This window comes from Triplophysa rosa, linkage group LG6, assembly GCF_024868665.1.
Source record: "Triplophysa rosa linkage group LG6, Trosa_1v2, whole genome shotgun sequence".
In the NCBI taxonomy this organism is placed as follows: Eukaryota; Metazoa; Chordata; class Actinopteri; order Cypriniformes; family Nemacheilidae; genus Triplophysa; species Triplophysa rosa.
In genome coordinates this window covers 8,475,613-8,489,992 of record NC_079895.1, presented here as the reverse complement: position 1 = coordinate 8,489,992, position 14,380 = coordinate 8,475,613, and the positions used below count along the sequence as shown (strand labels likewise).

Below are 14,380 nucleotides of genomic sequence, written 5' to 3'. Positions count from 1 at the left end.
TGCAGCGTCCTTCTACGCTTGCGCTTTGCAGCGTCCCTAATGACACTTCCCAAGACAACAGAGTAGAGAACTGTTTAAGCAAGGTCGAAAGTAGGACAGCAATAAAGACTTTGTGCTTTATGCTGGTCCAAAGGTATTGTTTTCTTACTTTCGAGCCCTTGGCTTTTAGAAACGTCACAGGTCAATAACAGTAGAGTGCTTTGCACGTCCTAGCCGTATTTTTGTGCGGACAGTGATAGCATTTAGCTTGTTTAGCAGTCATCATGGCTATGGTGGGGCTGAGAGCTTCTTACCACAGAATCCTCGACAGGATCGAGCACATGCTGCCGGCTAAGCTACGACCTATTTATAATCACCCTGCAGGTAACACATTTGGAATTAGCACGATACCTTATTTGTCACCGATCCATTTAATTTCTTGAAATGGTAACGTTAACCTGTCTGTGTCCTGAGCGTCTATAGAAACTGCAACCTGAGCAGGTGTTTTGATCCTAATTAGATGTCACTAATGTTTTAGCATGCATGTAAGTTTTAAATGTTTATGATATAACATAAAAAAGTAGAAAACAGAATAGAATAATGGTTGTAAAAAAAGTTTGAGTCTGGAAAATGTTCGTCCTCCAAGTAAGGTTAACTGCATGGTAATGGTAACTAAAGTTCCAGCTAATAATAACACTGTTTAAATATTTTTTTGATGCTGCATGGAAACCTGGTTCCTGGTAATATTTCGCATATGCATTGTTAACAAACGTTTTATTTTTTAAAGCATTCATGCACAATAGCTCATATTTATTTTTATCCTATAGTACAGTACAATATCTGAAGCGCTGCTTCTTGCAAGTATAACATATACTTTTTATATAATTTATATAATATATACTGATAACATTTGTTATATAGTATACAGGCACTTTGAATGTGTCTTTATTGACGGAACCTGAGATTACTTTATAACTAAATAACCTGTACTACTGCTTTTGACCTCACCTTACTGTAGGTGAGGTCTCTTGAAAGTCAGGATGTATAGTTTAGTTTGCCTAAACGTGGTATAGGTATTGGTGGCAAACTAAATAAAGATCAGATAATATTCCAGTCAGCCTCTGCTGATCAGTATGCAAGAGACAATGATTTTGAACTGTCTCAACAGTACTGTAGATTCTGAATCCATTACTAAATTATTTTAAAATGTGGTGTATAATTCATGTTTACAGGTAATGGTGTACAGCCTGTTTACATTGTACCAGCATCTCACTAAAGATTTAGTCTGAGTTGTAGTGACTGTCACAATTATACATTTAAGCAATTGCAGCAACCATGAGTTCGTCAGTATTGATATTCTTTTCTTTAGGTCCAAAGACTGTGTTTTTCTGGGCACCAATGTTTAAATGGGTAAGATTCACAACACATCTGAATTTTCACTGGATATGTTCGTTTTTTCAAAGTGTTTGAGTCATATTTCTGATTTCACACAGGGTCTGGTCATGGCTGGTTTGGCAGATATGACACGTCCAGCTGATAAACTCAGTACATCCCAGTCTGCTGTATTGACAGCTACAGGTATGAAATTGTCATAGAGATTGTAAAGTTACAAAGATCTGTTCAAAACTGTTCGCATCTAAATGTCTCCCACTACTTGTTTTTCAGGTTTAGTTTGGTCCAGGTATTCCCTGGTTATAATTCCCAAGAACTGGAACCTATTTGCTGTAAACTTCTTTGTAGGAGGTGCAGGAGGCTCACAACTGTACAGAATATGGCAGTGAGTATTTCTTCAGTTAATGTGTATTTGATCAGTTAATGTGTACTGAGAAATATAATCTGTGATCTGAGAAATAAAATTGTGAATTAATCTTATAGTTAACTGAACTCAACTACATGACAGGAAATGCCTAAGGATGAAAATTTCAAAGGATGTGATTTGTCTGATTTCCAAACAACCCTTAAGCCTCTGTGAACCCAACATCATGTTTGCTTCACAGCCATTCGATATCACAGTAGCTTTAGTGTTCTCACTTAATTCTCACTCATTTTTGGATCTGTCAACAGCTCTGACAGATCAGCGTGGGGGAAATCTATGAAGGATTCAGAGATCAGCTATGTAGATGTATAATAATAAAAAAACTGTTTGAGAAATAAACTGCGTTGTCTATTTATAAGTTAAACAACACTTAAAATGGGTCAAAAGATTATCTTTAAAGGGGCATATCATACATTGGATGTTCTCAGTTTTGAAAGTCACAGTTTGTTTTCATAGTACAAAGAACCTGCAAACAAACAACCGTCATACTGATATTATGTCTGCAGTGAACTTGTAGCTTGTTTTTCTACAGGTTAATAAGACACTCAATAGTAGCAATAAAGCAGACTGGGTCTTCCAGCATATCGTGTAATTTAGAATGGACTGGGTGGAGAGCAGAACAGTTATGCAAAGCAATAAGAAGATGCGCAGGTGGATTTTTAATACATGTGCTGTCCCATTCTCCACAGGTATAATCGGGAACAGAAGGAAAAGGAGAAGGCTGAACAGGCTTGATAGCACTGCTGCATATAAAGTGCATCCAGAGGACCCAAAGGGACTCTCACTGACTGGTACCCTAGAAACCTCCCACCGTCATCCTTCGAGCCTCTTCAGTTTTTTTTCATAAACAGATAAAACAGTTGTTTTAGAGTTCAGAGCCCATCATTGTACTGTGCCACTGGCCTCATGGCAACAATTACGGTTGTTAACAACGCACAACATGTTACATATTCATATTAGTATGATTGTATGTTTTTTTAAATGCTTTGTCTTGATTAAGATGCGTTTTTATGTAACATGATTTAAAGCTTTCCGTTACTTCCTGGGTGAACTTGTATACCCAGCCTATGACGTACTGTTAAAGGAATGTCTCTGAATAAATTTTTAAAAGGTCTCTTTCATTACATGTATTTCTTAGGAAATATTTATTAAACAACTGCAACAAATTGATTTTTGTTTTAGTTTTTTGACTTCTCAGTCATATCATGAGTAACAATCAATTCACTTAAGATTGTTTTTATTTTTTTAAGACCATACATCATGAAATACGCTGAACTGTACTGTAATGTTTTAACTTTTTAATTCACGCTAAAATAAAGTAACATGAAAAGTTAGCTTACTAGTTTGAAATAGGTCTGTACATTCACTGTGCATCTTCTGTATCCTACATTTTAAATAAACAAAATGTGTCTCAAACTTGCTTATCATTGGAGGGTATGAGACGACTATTTACAAAATAGCCTACTGCCATACTTTTTTGCTGTATGGGTTGTGCAGGCGTAACACCGAAAACACCACTACGTTCACAAAATATGCAGGATACAACACAGAGTGCATAGTCACTGACCTTCGTCTATGGCTATCTAGCGTCAGAAACGACCTTGAAAATTTTACAAATCAGCTTTCTCACAGTACACCTCTGCCCTCGTGTGGTGATTTAAAAAACTGCACACTTAAATTATTTAAGACAAAATATTTAACGCAAATTAAAAATATATAGTTTGTAACTGCATTTTTTACGCAGACTGAACTGCGTTGTAATTTCCAATTTTACCAACGTTAAAACACGTGAGAACCTTAAATTTTGACTTCGTTGACGTAAATTGTAGTATACAGTACAGAGCAAAAATGTCATTGTTTATATATATAATTACAAATGTAAAAATACCAAATTTAGTAACATATCTATTTAAATATTTTTAATTATTTAGGTATTAATATTATTTTTATTTTGTTGATGCGCAATATGTCACATTATAACATCATTTGAAATTCTCTTCATTTCTTCGTTACGACTCCCCTCTTTGACACCCAAATCCTAACCCTAACATACATAGTGGGGAATGGGGGGCAGTGTCATAATTTGGTAGGAGTCATTTCTCTACACCACACCGGAAACGATGATATTTCTTTTCCTCAAAGGCCCTGTCCAAACGGCGCACTCCGGTCTTGTGGACATCCTCCGAGTCCACACTTGGTGACGTCAGGAAGTGCAGATCTAAATTCTCTTTCCGGCGTTATGTCTTCAAGTCTGTCCCAAAATGCACTCCCATGTACCTTATAGGCCCTGTCCCAAATGGCGCACTCCGGTGTTGTGGACCTCCTCTGAGTCCACACTTGGTGACGTCAGGAAGTGCAGACCTATAGGGCACTAGGCACAAGTCCACAAGGGTACATGGGAGTGCATTTGAGTCAGACTTGAGGTCATCACACCGGAAAAAGCAAGCGGTGCTTTCTAATCACTCTCGCGGTACTTTGTTGTCATTCGCTGATCAGTCTGCGCAGCGCCGCGTGAAGTCGACCACTTGTTGTCCCACTGTTGTTATTTGGGACTGGAGCTGCCGGTTTTTATTGTTCTGTATTTCATATGTTTGTATTTCATATGTTGATATGCCACCCGAGCATTATGCAGTAGATACTTATGTTTGTAATGCATTCATTTGTCATGACGTCATGAATGTATATTTATTAATTTGTTTACACTATACTTAATGTGCATAATGTGTTCTTAATATGCATATATGTTGTTATTTCATATTTCTCTATAATACAGAAGCTGTGTCGATCAGCTTTACAGAGCCCAGAGACAACTAGATATAAATCTACAACAAAACATGGCTTATTATGGCATGTTTACGCATATGTCTGACATCCACGACACTCCTCCCATCCGTTCTGTGATTGGGCGCTTGCAAGGATTCCTGGGTAGGGGACTTCAGTGGAGTCTCACTCTCGAGGGCACAAAGGAGGCGCTCGCGAGCAGACTTCTGAGCGCTAAAAAGACAAATGGGACACCCTACGGACTCGTAGACTTGGCGAGAACGCGCAATTTAAGTCCACGAGACCGCAAGTGCGCCATTTGGAGCAGGGCCATAGACTCGTGCCGAGTGCCTTATAGGTCTGCACTTCCTGACGTCACCAAGTGTGGACTAGGAGGAGGTCCACAAGACCGGAGTGCGCCATACTACACCCATACATACTATATAGAACGTACTGTTTTAACGGTCGATAGGTAGGTACTATCTAGAGGGGATACAGCTACCTCCACAGAGCTAATCTAATTTATTGTAATTTTATGGCGAGATTTTGCATCACTTCCGGCCGTAGCTGTATCTCTTCTTGCCTTAACATCGAGCCTGGTCTGCTCAAAGTAGCTGCTTTGTAACTCGGTCATTTCATTATTTTACCATATTTCATCAGAATGTTTTATTTTGTTGCCATGATTTGTATTAACAAAGCCTTCAGCATCCGCTGCAGCATGCCAGGACTGAATCATCGGTGCAGGTAAGCGTCATGCGGATGCTAGATTCGCACATTTGTTAATTCACCCGAATCCTCGATAAGACACAAATAAATGAATAACATTTTTTTAGAGCCGTAACGTATCAAAACTACATCAAATTTTTAATGAAAACCTGGTACATTTCCTAGTTAAATGGTCAAAATATCATTTAAATCTCATTTGTTATAATCAATCAGTTAAAAAACGCAATTATGCACATAATTATTACGTTTTTGTACTATTGCAATTAATTACAATAGTATACTATTGTTTGCAGATCAAACTGACATTAACTGGTTTTAATAAAGTTTACCAAAACTCGATTCGAAAAAAAGGTCCACTGTAAAAATAGTAAATACTAAACATTGCAAACGATCAAAACAGCATTGCATGCATTAAATTCAATTACACTACAAAAATATAACAACTATGAAAACATATGACAAATACTGTTGTAACCATTTTTAACATTCTCTAATTGTTTTTAATATTTTCATTTTAACAAACTGTATACAGTCGTTACAACCAGCAATTAAAACTTAAAATAACGTTCTATGTTTGTGCTTTTGGAAATGGACCTTTACATTAAGCTTTTTATTTGGATGGTTGTCAGTGTAATTGCTATTATGCAGTGCATGCAGACAAATGTGCTTTTTAACGCCTTGGTTTCACGTTATATTGAAAGCACATACTGTATGTATTGTCTGTGTAGTCAGATGTTGATCTGAGAACGCTTTCAAGCCGGGGACACGTCACTGAATCCAGTGATTTCAGGTTTTTGGGCAAAAACTGAACCCCCATTCCCCGCTGTGCTAAGATTTAGGATTAACGTTACCGTAGTTGCGGTATTTTGTTTTGATAACCGGTTGAACAAATTTAGGGTTACAAGAGTAGTTTTCAGTTGATAATTTGCTATGTTTTGCATGAATGGAGTGAATTCCGCATATTTTCCAGGAAATAAACATAACGTTACGCAATTATTGAGAACACAAATATGTATTTCGGGCTGCTTCCAAAACAAGAGAGAACTGTTGGATTAAAAGAATACTTTTTATCCATCTTAAATGAAAAGAACCATAAAAAACGCAGTTTGTATTTTCATATTTTGTTCTATTCTGTTCCTTTTGACAAGTGTGTGGTAATGGCCAGCCATGGCCCAATGTAGTGCCGGCCAGGAGGATGACAGAGAGGAACGGAAACCATGGATAAACACCTGTCCAAATATGTCCCTTACTTCACCCTGTTGGCACTGTCAGGACTTGTATTCCTGCTGTGGAATATCACCACAGTGGAAGTAGGTAGAAGTAACCTGTGTTTAAGCTTGTGCTCCTTTGACAGTCTTTCTGTAAGTTTCAAAGCTTTGTGTAATAAAACCTTGTCCCGTCCCCCATGCAGAACTGGAACTGTCAGACAGCATCTACTTTCTATCAGCTTCAAAACAATATACAGTCTGTCTTGAAGACCTCTGAAAGGTTGCTTCCTGTGGCATTCAACTATTCGTACTGTTCACGCTTTGGCCAGGAGCCCATCGAAGAGGAGGCCGGAGAGGAGGGTTATCTTCTCAAATTCATCTCCTGGCCAGAGCCACCGGTTCTGGGACTCCCATTACGTCAAAGTAGCGATCCTGCACAAAGCTATTATATAATCCAAGACTCTGGGGAGCTGCATGTTGGTGGGCAGCTGGTAGTAAAGGTGTATGTCAACAATTTTTTGGGTCAGCCTAAGAAACACGGAGGGGACTTCCTAGTAGCACGACTTCATACACCAGAACTGGGGGCAGGTGTAGCGGGGCTGGTACGCGATCACCGAAATGGAAGCTACACTGTGTTTTTTCCACTGCTTTGGCCCGGTGTTGTGCTGGTGGAATTGACAATGGTGCACCCCAGTGAAGCTGTGATGGTCCTCAGGCGACTGAGAGAGGAACAGTCGGACCGAGTATTCTTCAAGAGCCTCTTCCGTTCCGGGTATCTCTCGGAGACCACCGTTTGTAATTTGTGTCTGCCGGTTAAACAGCAACCGCTTTGTAACTACACAGACCCCCAGACCGGAGAACCTTGGTACTGTTATAAGCCCAAATTGTTGGATTGTGACACAAGAATCAACCATGCGAAAGGGGGATATAAAAAGTACCTTCTTACGCTATATGAGTCACAGTACTTTCAAAGGTAAGTGAGAAATGTAACCTTTTATTATATATTATATATATTATCGTCAAGCATTATGTAAAAATGGGTGAGTGTCTTGTCATCAATGTATTGCCAATATGTTATTAATGATGCAGTTCAGCGATCACAAAGGAAACTTAATTCAATTTCAGTTTTTATTTTCACAATATTTACATCATTCACAAAAACATGAGAATTATTCAAGCAGCACTGAATTTGTCAGCTTTGTGTCATCCCACCAATACGCATTGATTACTTTTACTATACAAGTGACCTTTTTAGAAAAAAATCGAAATTGGTTGCAACAAACATAAAAAAATGATGCACGCTATTTAAGATTGCTTTTCAGTTGTTCATATTCTGTTTTGTTCTAGTGATGTAAATATAAAAATTCCAATACGCGCTGCAGGGACAGACAGTGTGACAGTTCTTCCTGCCGTTAAACGTACTGTGACACGTGGAATCCCATACACATATGGTATGTATGTTATGTTATGTCGTCGTCATACAATTTAAAAAAAAATTAGAAATTGTAACTTTTTAAATTACTTTCCATACTACGTTACCCTTATCTAACCATAATTCTAAGTGTTCTGTTTTAACACCTTCTTTGTGTGTGGAAAATGATGCAGTGATAGTGCTCATAAGCTGCAAGTAGTTGTACTTGCCTTATCTTTTAATAACATTCTTAATGCAATGTCTGCTTTACAGCCACACAAAATGTGCTCTAAGGTGATATAAGGTGTTATTTGTAAATGTGGGCAGTTGTGTGTTAATATACTCGTGTATATGATTGCGGAGGTTCTGAATAAACTGGTTCTGTAGCATGGTTTCAATAGTAAAGAAGTTCTGAAATGTTTGTGAAATCACCTCCTGCTCAGACCAGAATAAAATGTTTCATTATTAAAAGATCATTGGCCCCGTTTCACAGACAAGACTTAAGGCTAGTCCCAGACTGAAATTAATATGTGACCTGTCTTAACTGAATAGAACTTGCAGAGAAATATCTTAAAATACATCAGTGTCATTGTTTTGTCTCAAGATGCACACCAGTAATGTATTCTTCTAAGGCATTTTTATAAAAGCGACATAAATATCTTAATTCAACTAAGGCACAGTCCTGGCTTAAGCTAAGCCTTGTTTGTGAAACCGGGCCATAATGTTGACCTTGTACCTGTAGTAATTCAAGTTCAAAGTTTATTTGTCACATACAAAACCATACATAGTACGTAACATGCAGTGAAATGCTTTAAGTACACTTAACTTTTTTTCTGTTTCCTTTCAGTACAAAGTAAACGGAGACGCCTTGAATTTACTCCCTCTGGGTTCTACCTCCGGGGGTTATGGAGGCCTTTGAGTGGCGTTGTCATGCGTCAGTTTAATGACTCTTCTGCTGTAACGCAATGTCTTAGAGGGAAGAATGTGTACATGTTTGGAGACTCCACTGTGCGACAGTGGTACGAGTATCTTGTTGCCCGCGTCTCAGGTCAGCAATATTTTCTTTAAACAACTCTCAAAGTTGCTGTAAGGGATTTTGGCCATTTCATTTTCAGCTTCCACCATTGTGCTTTAATGATGTCAGCAAATCATTTACAGAAGGATTTATAGGCAGATACCTGTTTTTCTGAGCAGGTTTTCTGATAAAATATGTGCTTGAGTTTGGCTGTGTATTAGAGGGTGACCGTCCCACTCCCAAAAAAATAGAATAAGACCGCCCAGAAATGTTGGTGAGCACAACAGAGGCATCATTTTCCCAGAGTAGTCGTTGCAGCGCGAGTTTCAGGTCCGACTCCATTTTGATTTTCGCGTCTGTAGTCTAGTGAGTGCACGGGGTAGCCGCTGCCTTCTCTCCTATTATTGGTGGTTGGCATACCAACTTGGTGCATTACCGCCACCAACTGTTAACGGGTGTGTGGAGCACGTCATTCACTTAACCAGCCACACCAAAGCAAACAGAAGATTATATGTTTATTTATATCAAAGATATATTTGTGTATTCCCGGTCCCGCCCTCTCCCGCTGACATTTTTTCCTGTCCCGTTCCAGTCACGTGATTAAAAGTGATTTTGTTTCCCCCATGCCACGAGATTCCTGTGACCCGCGGGAATCCCCAAAAAATGTCAGCCTCTACTGTGTATGCATGATATTAAAAATCTGTTATCACAAATAATCACTGCATCTTTATATTTTAATCTAATCTCTCTCTCTCTCATAAACACTACAGAGTTTAAGGAGCTCAACTTTCACAGCCCAAAAAATGTTGGTCCATACATGGCAGTGGACACCAACCACAACATCGTGTTGAGGTACCGCTGTCACGGTCCGCCGATCCGGTTCACATCCGTTTCCTCAGCTGAACTGCGCTACATCTCTAATGAGCTGGACAGTTTACGAGGGGGATCGGACACGGTGGTCATGATTAGCATCTGGTCACATTTCAGCACTTTCCCGGTACAGGTGTACATACGTCGGCTGAGACACATCCGCAGAGCAGTGTTGCGGTTGCTAAACCGCGAACCAGCGACTTTGGTGCTGATTCGCACAGCCAACCCCCAGAAATTGGACCCAGAGTCTAGCTTGTACAACAGCGACTGGTTCTCCCAACAGCTGGATACGGTCCTGCGGGTCATGTTTAAAGGTCTAAATGTCCGTTTCGTGGATGCCTGGGAGATGACACTTGCCCACCACCACCCTCATCAGTTACACCCTCCACCTGCCATCATATCAAACATGGTTCACTTCATCCTGTCACACATCTGCCCGGTTAGGAAGAAGAGAAGGCGGGGTAAGCTAATGCAAGGCTAAATTTCTCTTGCAGATTTTGGGAAGTGCTTCTTGGAAGGGGCAAACAATCTTTCAAGGCAGAGTATAATATTTCGAGTTATGCAATAATGAGGTTTATTTTGAGCTATTGCCATCGTTATTGTCTTGCAAAAGAAACCAAACGCAGTGCAAAACGTCTGTTTTGGTACGTATACTTGTAGGCACATTTGGGAGTTGAAGTTTTTTAATTCGATTGTATTATGTATATATATATATATATATATACACTCACCTAAAGGATTATTAGGAACACCATACTAATACGGTGTTTGACCCCCTTTCGCCTTCAGAACTGCCTTAATTCTACGTGGCATTGATTCAACAAGGTGCTGAAAGCATTCTTTAGAAATGTTGGCCCATATTGATAGGATAGCATCTTGCAGTTGATGGAGATTTGTGGGATGCACATCCAGGGCACGAAGCTCCCGTTCCACCACATCCCAAAGATGTTCTATCGGGTTGAGATCTGGTGACTGTGGGGGCCATTCTAGTACAGTGAACTCATTGTCATGTTCAAGAAACCAATTTGAAATGATTCGAGCTTTGTGACATGGTGCATTATCCTGCTGGAAGTAGCCATTAGAGGATGGGTACATGGTGGTCATAAAGGGATGGACATGGTCAGAAACAATGCTCAGGTAGGCCGTGGCATTTAAACGATGCCCAATTGGCACTAAGGGGCCTAAAGTGTGCCAAGAAAACATCCCCCACACCATTACACCACCACCACCAGCCTGCACAGTGGTAACAAGGCATGATGGATCCATGTTCTCATTCTGTTTACGCCAAATTCTGACTCTACCATTTGAATGTCTCAACAGAAATCGAGACTCATCAGACCAGGCAACATTTTTCCAGTCTTCAACTGTCCAATTTTGGTGAGCTCGTGCAAATTGTAGCCTCTTTTTCCTATTTGTAGTGGAGATGAGTGGTACCCGGTGGGGTCTTCTGCTGTTGTAGCCCATCTGCCTCAAGGTTGTGCGTGTTGTGGCTTCACAAATGCTTTGCTGCATACCTCGGTTGTAACGAGTGGTTATTTCAGTCAAAGTTGCTCTTCTATCAGCTTGAATCAGTCGGCCCATTCTCCTCTGACCTCTAGCATCAACAAGGCATTTTCGCCCACAGGACTGCCGCATACTGGATGTTTTTCCCTTTTCACACCATTCTTTGTAAACCCTAGAAATGGTTGTGCGTGAAAATCCCAGTAACTGAGCAGATTGTGAAATACTCAGACCGGCCCGTCTGGCACCAACAACCATGCCACGCTCAAAATTGCTTAAATCACCTTTCTTTCCCATTCTGACATTCAGTTTGGAGTTCAGGAGATTGTCTTGACCAGGACCACACCCCTAAATGCATTGAAGCAACTGCCATGTGATTGGTTGATTAGATAATTGCATTAATGAGAAATTGAACAGGTGTTCCTAATAATCCTTTAGGTGAGTGTATATATAACGGATTATAGGTTTAGATTGGGTCAGTCTTATCGGTACGACTAAATGTGTTCTCACGGTCACACAAGTCATTTTTATAAATTGTCGCACTGCGTAGAGCCTTGTGTTGGTTGTGATATGCATCCTTAAAACATTATCATAATGAAACTTTTCAAGCACTTATATGACGGTTAATGGATTGTGGCAGACCTCTTAATATAATAGCCCTTTTACTCTGCAACAAATGCATTTTAAAATGAATGGATTCTGCACATTTATTTAGCAGGCAAAAGGCACAATTAAATAATGGTAAGAGAGAGAAATTATAACAGAAGATTGCGGTAAACACTAATCATTGTTCAAATTGTAATTCCAGATTACATTATGGCTAGATAGTTCCACATCATGCACTCTCAGATTTAAAGGCAATAAATAAGCAGATCAACATGGGATATGTGCACACAGAACTTCACATGGAGATCAACAGAGTTGGAACGCACAATCATTCATACTTCCGGTTCTGTTTTGCTTCTTAAATATATTTTGCTTAATCTGATGTGTTCAGCCAACACATTTACCATGTTTCATCCATTCTGCAGATTTCCTCCCCAAGGCCATCTTGGAAAATGTCTCATGATTAAGAAATCCGAGCCATCAACTCAGACTTACAGCTGTACATGAATAAAAAAAACTAAATAACATGTATAGAGAAAAATGATTAATAAATGAAGAGTGTGGTATATAAGAGTATTACTAAATATCTACTGTATGAGCAACAGGACGATTTTTCTTTGCCTTGCTAAACAAGTATTGCTTTGTTGTAATGCTGCATTCGCTTGTGGCTGTACAGCTAAATATTAGGGCAGTTGTGGCCTAATGGTTAGAGAGTCGGACTCATGACCAGAAGGTTGCCGGTTCGATTCCCAGGGCCGGCGGGTAACGACTGAGGTGCCCTTGAGCAAGGCACCTTACCCCTACTTGCTCCCCGGGCGCTGCAGTGATAGCTGCCCACTGCTCCGGGGGTACGTGTGTTCACTACTCTCTGGATGGGTTAAATGCAGAGGTCACATTTCGTTGCCTTGTACCTTCGTACATGTGCAATGACAATAAATTGAATCTAAATCTAAAAAAAAAAAATCTAAATATGTGCTCGCATGTCACTGTATGTTTGGAAGTTCGTTCATTTCAAACAACAATATATGAAGACTCGTGCAGGTATTCTTTTAGATTAATTTTTCTTTTCAGAGACGAGCTGTGACCAGCGTAACACTGACATATAAATACTTGTCCTCTTATCTGAATGTGAATTTTACCGGTTGTTACTGTATTGTCTTTCGCCATTATAGTGTTAAGGATTCTATTATGCCAATTTCATTCAATTTTCCCATTCTGTGTTTACCTCTGTGTCATGCAAAATATGTGATTATTTTTACTATGTTGTTTTAAAATGCTATGTACAGTATAAGCAATTCACACTCTGAATAAGTGAGATCATTCAGATCTGTGATATTCTGAAAGTATTTTTGTTCACAATCCGTTTCATGTGCCTTATTTAACATGATTTTCATTTCATTTTCGTCTCTGTTGAGTGATTTACAGGTCTAAAATTGTGTCTCACGGGTTTCATGGCTTAGAAAATGTAATGTGGCTCAGTGGGGTTAGAGCATGGCACTAGCAATGCCAAGGTCATGGGTTCGCTCCCAGGGGATTGCACATAGTCATAGTCATGCACAAATAATACAATGCAATGTAAATCGCTTTGGATAGAAGCATCTGCCAAACGCGTAAATGTAAATAAATGTCTTACATTTGAATGAAATTGTGTAGTCTTTTAAACATGTATCTTACATTTACATATCTAACACATTGTTAACACACTAATAACTCATTTATGTGTATTTATTTCAACAAAATAAATTATTCTCAAGCATCAACCCCTTTGTTTTAATCTGACTTTGATATACTAGTTTTTAAATTACAGGTTTTCTTCTAAAACAATGTTTAGGAAGCTCATAATTTAAGTCATTTTAACTCAACTTTGGGAGTCACAGTCCAGTCTTGGGGCAATAGCGTAATTGTTTAGGAAAATATTTTTGGCACTGTGGGTTTATTAATTCCAAACAATCATTGCTTGAATACCACAGACAATTTAAATAATGTTTCTGACCATAAATGTCCCTTTATGGCCACAAAGTACCCATCTTCTAATGGCCAGTTACATCATAAGAATGCACAATGTCACAAAGATAAAGATGTTTAGTGTACATTTACACTCTTGTTATGAATTAGTAAATTAAGAGGGTTATGTCTACATTTCTTTGGTAATGTAACAGACTTTTGGTGATGTTAAATGTTGTCATATGTAACAGTAGTGTTATAATTTGCTTGTTAACTTAGTGGTAAGGCTTGTTAGCGAAACAAGAAAATAAGGAACTGCGACTATTTGAAACCTGAAAGTTGCATTGTGGTTAATTTCAAAATCTCATGCGAGACACAGCAGTATGCTTACAGTAATTGTGTTCTCATTCTCTTTCATTTTCTCCATCATACCATTATTATGTTTCTACATTTGGAACATGATTTTTTTTGCAAAGCGACTTTACAATGCATTCAAGGTAAATATTATCAGTTTGTGTTCCCTGGGTTTCAATCCACAATATTTG

The 14,380-nt window shown here is 39.0% G+C and overlaps 2 protein-coding genes across 5 annotated transcripts; both read left to right on the top strand.

Annotated features, from left to right (window-relative positions):
- The first annotated feature begins 24 nt into the window (after window positions 1–24).
- Window positions 25–3,211, top strand: mpc2b (mitochondrial pyruvate carrier 2b). The gene is made up of 5 exons (XM_057336000.1): window positions 25–363; window positions 1,349–1,389; window positions 1,473–1,557; window positions 1,645–1,756; window positions 2,485–3,211. Exons 1-5 carry the CDS (start codon window positions 264–266, stop codon window positions 2,528–2,530), a joined length of 384 nt encoding a protein of 127 aa, XP_057191983.1. The 5' UTR covers window positions 25–263; the 3' UTR covers window positions 2,531–3,211.
- Window positions 3,212–4,750: 1,539 nt separating this feature from the next.
- nxpe3 (neurexophilin and PC-esterase domain family, member 3) lies at window positions 4,751–12,569 on the top strand. Of its 4 annotated transcripts, XM_057336485.1 has the most exons (8): window positions 4,751–5,027; window positions 5,254–5,299; window positions 6,430–6,591; window positions 6,693–7,462; window positions 7,837–7,940; window positions 8,748–8,948; window positions 9,686–10,246; window positions 12,317–12,569. In XM_057336485.1, exons 3-8 carry the CDS (start codon window positions 6,499–6,501, stop codon window positions 12,352–12,354), a joined length of 1,767 nt encoding a protein of 588 aa, XP_057192468.1. In that variant the 5' UTR covers window positions 4,751–5,027; window positions 5,254–5,299; window positions 6,430–6,498; the 3' UTR covers window positions 12,355–12,569. The 4 variants fall into 4 exon arrangements, with proteins under 4 accessions (XP_057192468.1, XP_057192466.1, XP_057192467.1 ...); XM_057336483.1 differs by having other exon boundaries at window positions 4,751–5,299; XM_057336486.1 differs by having other exon boundaries at window positions 4,752–5,299; window positions 12,094–12,569.
- The last annotated feature ends 1,811 nt before the right edge of the window (window positions 12,570–14,380 follow it).